A 6,790-nucleotide genomic window follows, 5' to 3' on the forward strand; every position below is an offset into this window, starting at 1 on the left:
TAGACAATGACTAAGAAAATGTTGATGACTCGGTGGTGTATATTCATTTTGCACCCACTGAAACCCACTGTGTGACTCCCACCTTCACTAGGGCCCTTGGAGCTTACCAGTCAGAACAGACTGAACTTTTTGGGCCCTCCTCCCTTGGTGTTTCTACACTTACTGTAAATACAGGAACCAATACCTCTCCTCTACCTCTTTCATGCAGACTTATCTATCTAAATTGGTGTTCATTTTGTCCCGACGACCGCCAAAAGCAGCTCACAAACTTTGAGGATTAGCATTTGACTTTTATTCAGTTGTGGTTTTAACCAGACATCTGTGTGAAATTCTGACAAATTTGTCTATTTACCAAAGTAACCGAGACATTTCATCAGCCGACTGTGCACTGCCCCGTTTACATGGGAGACCACCAACTCACCCGTCCCGGCCCGAACAGCAGCTTTCAAACAAACAATCACCCGACTTGCTCATTTCAATACAACTTTCAGTCGATACATTAAGTGGTACAGACACCGAATTAATGTAATATATTAGCTTTGGCTATCAGATAAAAACACATTAGAAAAAAAAAATATTTCTCATTACATTAGAAAAGACACAAGGTGGTACCCCGAGCCTTCACAAAGGCTTTGATGGACTAGTACACAAAGGTAGCCATGAACTTCAAGTTTTATTTTCCTACCTTACCAGAATGATTAGCACTGCTCTCTCCCAGTCAGTCTTTAACAGATGCAGTTTAAACACAAGCATATCTTTTATGTTTTTGAAGCGCAGGTGTCTTTTCTCTTCATGTATGTGAAAGAAGAAACAAGAACATTGCCTGTGTTTAGACAGGTGACCTAGAGCCAACCCTAGAGGTAAAGCCCAGAATGCTTGAGCTGTGTAAATCCAATCTGAGTGCAGCATCGCCAGCAGTCTGCTAAGCTGCTGTCTAGCCTAAACTCACAGTGCATCATGGAAGGGTTTGTACATTTAGGGACTGGATATGACACTTGAACAGACAACAGGTGACGACTGAGATGTGAGAGGCAAGATTTCAGTACGGGGATAGTGCAAGGTCTCCCTCCTCTGTCCAAGCAGTCTTAGAAATCAGAGAGAACATGATAACAGGACCACCTGGGATGTGATGTGATGTGATTCGCTACTCGTTTTTCTTTTTAAAAAATGTTTTTCCTTCAGAGACTCTGTCTTTGGTTTCCTGCAGTTTCTCAGAAAGTTTGTCCTTCGTCTCCTCCATTTTCTCGGAGAAGCGTTCTTTTGTTTCCTCCATCTTCTCTGAAAACCGCTCCTTCGTCTCCTCCATCTTTTCTGTTAGTTTCTCCTTGGTCTCCTCCATTTTGTCCTGAAAGTATTCTTTAACCGGCGGCGGGGTGGATAAGTAACCGTGCTTGCGGAGATACTGGACAGACAGTGAGGTGCCCCCCAGAGTCACGGTATATCTGGCAGGGGTTGCAATCTGTAGGTAAACAGAGAAAACAGAGGTTGGTCTGACTCCTCATCAGCGGCTTCAGATATTCACTCAATGGCCACCTCTTTAGGTTCGCCTGTTCAACGTGACAGCAACTCAATGCATTTAGAAATGTAGACATGGTCAAAAGTATCAGCTCAAGTTCAAACTGAGCATCAGAATGGGGAAGAAAGTGACTTTCTGAAGGCAAACGTGGTCCAACCTGGTATTAGTAAGGTGTATTTAACAGTAAAAACACTTCTAACAAACTGACTGATGATGATCAACGTGTAAATAAAAAGTTAAAACTCAAACCAGAAGGTCCTGAGTCTAATTACCTTGTACATGGCGTATGCAGTCAGTGCGTAGCCACTTGACGAGTCTCTCAAAAGGCCAACTAGTGACTCTGGTAGACCAATCATCTCCAGGAAGGGCACTACATTCACACCTCTGAAGAAGAGAGGCAAAATAATTGCAAAGGAAGAAAAGAATTAGTGAACAAAGCTGTGCTGAATCAGAAAGAGTTACAAGAAAAAGAACAATCTCATCTATGACAGGTGCCACAAACGCAACACGACTCACTTCATAGCAGCGTAATAGAAGGTTCCAAACCAGATGGAGGACGTCACCAGATGCACAGGGATCAACACCTTCCCGTACTGTTTGAAGGTCTTCTTAAACCTCTGGAAAAGGCCGATGGACTTGTCCTGGAGCGGGTCCACCTCTACAACATCGGGCACAGCTTCCTCTTTCTGGACGTCCTGTGTTTGAGGCGAGGAGCTGGACTGAGGCTCCTCCTGCGGCGGCTGGTGTTTTGGTTGATGAGCCACCAAGCTGGAGGCTGAGGTGGAGAGCCAGCGCTGGCCTGTGCGTGGTAGTGGTGTTGGCGGTAGTGGTGACAGGTGGAGGGCGCAGCAACACACCGCAACCGGCGGCTCGGGGATAGTGACGCCCACCCACAGAGGGCGCATCGCTGCCACCCGGCGCAGCGTCCCGTGAGTAAAGATGCGCTGCATTATCATCATCTTCTCCTACACGTCCCTCTTCCTGCAGTTACGACGTTCAACAACGGACTATAGGATCAGACAAATAAATAAATAAATAAAAAACACAGATCAAACAATTATAATATGAACGTTCCTCTAAGGGAGCTCTTTTTATGGTCTTATTCTATCCCACTTTCGAATAATCTAATACAGAAGCGTATTGTGGGAACGAAAGAAAACGTGAAGCTGGAAATAGTGTTTGTCATTGTTTGCAACACGTGACTTAAATAATTTATCCACTGACTGAACCAACTGAGTTTGACTTTGCTGTCATTCCTCTGTCATTCCGTCTTGATTGATTTTGGCAAAGCTCATTTCAGGAAAGTCGGGTTTTGGTCGAGATGTCAACACAGATATTAAGCAAGAAAATAAACACTAAGTCAGACGGCAAAGTGGTGTGGTTGGCATGGATGCCTCACAGCAAGAAGTTTCTGGGTTCGAATCGAGGCCGACTGGGACCTTTCTTTGGGGAGTTTGCATGTTTGCATCTGCATCGGTTCTCCCACCGTCCAAAGACATGCTGGTTAGGTTCACTGGTGATTCTAAATCGGCCGTATGTGCGAGTGTGAATGGTCGTCTGCCCCTCTGTGTTAGCCCTTCTGTTATTCCTGCGATAGACTGGCCTGTCCTGTCGGGGGTGTATGCTGCCTCTTGCCCAATGACAGCTGGGATAACCCCAACCCCCGCGCGACCCTTCACAGGACAAGCGGTTACAGAAGATGAATATCCCGTCTTTCACAGACTGAAACTTGGCATACGATTTTTATCCAAAAAACATGCAAACATCTGTACTGTAACGTAGAATGTCTTTTGAGAAACTTCTATGATCTTGCCTGCACAACTTCCTCCAAGAAAAAAATAATAAATAAATAAATGCCCTGGCTGTACTTTAAAATATGTCTGAAATACCAGCACTCGCTTCTACTTGTCGAAATCGCAGAGATAACGCAGCACAATGAACTTTCTATGACTTTCTTTCCTGCTGTAAGAAAAAAAAAAAAAAAGTAAAGACACACATGAACACAGCACGGCTACGATTTATCACATCTAGACACCGCTGAGACTTTCAGGAGTTGCAGTTTTTCCTGTTATTCTGATGCTGACATTAATTTTCCGACCGAGTTGGAGAGCTGCCTTAGATGTCTGGGTGGAGATCCTCCAGCCACTCCTAAATCTGGACTGTAAGGAAACAATCTTCACAAAAAGAAATCCTTTTTTTAATCTTTGTTTATAGTTGATTTTCCTGATTTGAGCCCTCCTATTACTCCTATGCCCAGGATGTATTCTCTAAAAAGGGTATATTATAGGTAGGTAAACAGTTAAGCTGCATAAACTATGGTAAATACAGCTGAAATATTACACCAATGCTAATCAGACCGACCTACATTCCTTCCTGCATTTGCTATACTGTTATCATCAACACAGTTTTTATGACAGATTAAAGGTTATCAACGTACCTTGCGTTATAATTGCGCAACCACATATACATCACCTGACGCAAAGCAAACTAGTACGTGAGATTCGTGCGGGAAGTTCTTCCCGAATATCTTGTCTTAATATTAATCTAATGTCAAAATTTGATTTTAAATCATTTGTTGTTTCTAGAAAATCTTAGTTTGCTGTTACGTGACAAAACTTTGAGCTACTAGCCGCTAGCCAAGCTACAGCCAGAGCTAAGTAAAAATAACCGCATTTAAACCGGAAGTACTGGCACAGATCTCCAAAATAAAAGTGCGCAAATAGTCCGAATGGAAAAATAGATGGCGGACACGTGTCGAGGTTTATTTTAAGATCCGCTAAAGGAAGTTTCGAGCAAAAGCCGTGCATGTTTTTTTCTCGAGCGTCTATTTTAGGCTAGTTGACATTGAGGCAGTTTTGTCTGGAGGACAAGCAGCTGGCATTAGTCCCCGCCGTTGCTAGGGCGCTGTCCGGTACTTGACGACGGAAAGAGGGTTTTATCTTATTAAAGCAGACGGCGTGTCTTCTTTTAATTAAGACGCTGTCTGGCAGACGGGTTTCCCAAGGCCAGACTCTGATCAGATGCCAACTTCTGGCTAGTTAGCTGTTAGCTAAGCTACACGGCTAACCCTAGCAGGCAAGTTGTCGCCAAGTAACCGTCACGGAAGCAGAGGACATGAAAAGCGGACTACAACTTACACTGGACGTTACGTGTTGATGTCAGGGTAAAGCAGAACTCCGCAGTCCTGAGAGCCATGCGAGTGTTCCTGGTCCGTGTGTCGTTCAAGGACCACATTTACTGCTGCTGGTCCTGCTGCAGTACAAGCTGCGTGGAGAGCAGCATGTAACCTCAACGACGCAGGGAGCTATGGGAAATGGAGTTCGCGCATGACAGGCGCTGAAACGCCGCGAGTCGTGCGAGAAATCCATTTCCCGGCGTGCTTAGCGCGACGCAGGCTTCTTGCAACACAGAGATATGAATCTGGGCAATAGTTTGTTTTCCACTAACTGCGACCTTCAAACGTATCTCTACAAATACACATTATTAATGTGACACACACGGGCTTCTCACGTCTGTTTGTGCTTGCAAGTTAAATGAAATTGTAGGTTTTTGTAAAAAATAATGTACTGCCATCACAGACACACCAAGGGCGTTGGTAGTTTCAGTACTTTCAAAAATCACTAACACGTCTAAAAGCCTTCAAGGACTTTGTGCGCATTAACTCTGATCATTACACTTCAATGCACAAGAAAACGTGACGCCCTGCACATCACAGTCCAAGTTTTGTACTACACACGTTTCACCAGCAGAGGGCCCTCTGCCCACATAGTTAAACCACAAAGGTGTGATTTTAATATTTTGGTTCAGTCTTCTCAGTATGTACTATGATCATTTTTCTTGCAGACCACCTGCACCTGAGGTACATGCGAAGCTCGTGACCCGGGTCATGCCTGAATCTGATTGGGATTCAAGATCTTGTTTGCAAAGCCCAACAGAAGGGATGGTTGTTGACAGAGGGGTTACAAGTCCCGCCAGAGTCCCTGCCAGATAAGCCCTCCTGACATGATGTGTATTTGTGTGTGTGAACGTATTTGTATGTATCTGCTCTAAGCTCACCTGGGACTTAACATTAGCTCTGCTTTGTGAGTTAGCGGCTGTGCCCACCAGCGACGTACCAATAGGCCATTTCATCCAGAGAACAAGATCAATCCAGTCTATAGTCTATTTCATCTCTGATGTTTGTTGTGTGTTCACCAGCCTGCGGAGCTGCACGACACAGTCATTCCTTAAATGCCAGTGACTGCTGGGACTTTATGTTCTGTTTTGAAAATCCGATAAATTAAAAACTCCTCCAATAAATGTTTTTGAGAGACCCGAGAGGGAACTGTCTGCTTTCAGTGAAAAAGCTCTACAAACCTAGTAATGGGCAGATGAAACTGTGTGAGGCCTGGGGTGATTTTCTTTCCCAAAGAAGATCTGAAGATTCAACCTTGAGGTGGTTGGACTGCTAAATCCAAAGAGCATGCCAGGCTCCTAATCCTCACCAAAACTAAACAGTTGAGGACTGGGTAAACGAAGCCTAGTGAATCGCAGCTTCTTCTGAGGTTGCAGATGGTAGGCTCAAAATCTGGCATCAACAGCATGATGAAAATTTGGCATCAGCAGCATGACTCTGTGAACCCGAGCTGCTGTGTTTCAGCTGTCCAGACCACACACATCGTCTCTTAATGGCTGCTTCAAGTTGGATAATATACCGCGTCACAAACTGGTTTCATAATCATGACGGTGAGTTAAGCGGCCTCCCCAGTCACCAGACCTGTATCCGGTAGATTAAATTGCGCTAGGATAGGGCAGAGCGAGCGATTCTACGCACAAATGGCGTGCAGTCACCAGCATCTCGTTAAATCCACAGCACCAAGAGGTGACAGATAATGGAGGCCCTACTTAGTATTAGTATCGGGGTCAAGTGCTCAGTGAGTGGTGTGTTTACAGCTTTTTTTGTAGGCCATGAAAAGAATATCACCTCTCATGTTGGTTTTTAAATATGGATAAATGAGGATCTAACTGCTGCAGCCATTCTATATGGACAGCGGCCCTGTACCTGACGTTATACAAGTTGTATTAGAATATTTGAACTTGAAGCTGTATAATAATGAGGAAGAGGACAAAAGGTGAGTGAGGCAGGTGAAATAACGCAAAGAAATGTGTTCAGTCCTTTGTGTTCCATGGGAAAAAGAAAAAGAAAAAACAACCCTGAAGCACTTAATCACCGTGGAATAAATGTGTTCAAAGCAGTGATGGTGGAACATTTCTATAGAAATAATGTCTCACAAC

General features: G+C 44.3%; 1 protein-coding gene across 1 annotated transcript; it reads right to left on the minus strand.

Moving 5' to 3' along the window:
- Positions 1 to 229: 229 nt before the first annotated feature.
- On the minus strand, positions 230 to 5,713 carry fam210ab (family with sequence similarity 210 member Ab). The gene is made up of 4 exons (XM_084557389.1): positions 4,654 to 5,713; positions 2,033 to 2,523; positions 1,789 to 1,900; positions 230 to 1,459 (listed from the first exon to the last, which is right to left on the minus strand). Exons 2-4 carry the CDS (start codon positions 2,473 to 2,475, stop codon positions 1,145 to 1,147), a joined length of 870 nt encoding a protein of 289 aa, XP_084413515.1. The 5' UTR covers positions 2,476 to 2,523; positions 4,654 to 5,713; the 3' UTR covers positions 230 to 1,144.
- Between the last annotated feature and the right edge of the window lie 1,077 nt (positions 5,714 to 6,790).

This window comes from Chelon labrosus (assembly GCF_963514085.1).
Source record: "Chelon labrosus genome assembly, chromosome: 12".
Taxonomy (NCBI): domain Eukaryota; kingdom Metazoa; phylum Chordata; class Actinopteri; order Mugiliformes; family Mugilidae; genus Chelon; species Chelon labrosus.

Coding starts and splice junctions, on each gene's coding strand:
- fam210ab (XM_084557389.1), bottom strand. CDS start 2,475: ATGATGATAATGCAGCGCATCTTTACTCACGGGACGCTGCGCCGGGTG. Junction 1,901..2,032: donor TTCTATTACGCTGCTATGAA/GTGAGTCGTGTT, acceptor TCTCTTCTTCAG/AGGTGTGAATGTAGTGCCCT. Junction 1,460..1,788: donor CTGCATACGCCATGTACAAG/GTAATTAGACTC, acceptor GTTTACCTACAG/ATTGCAACCCCTGCCAGATA.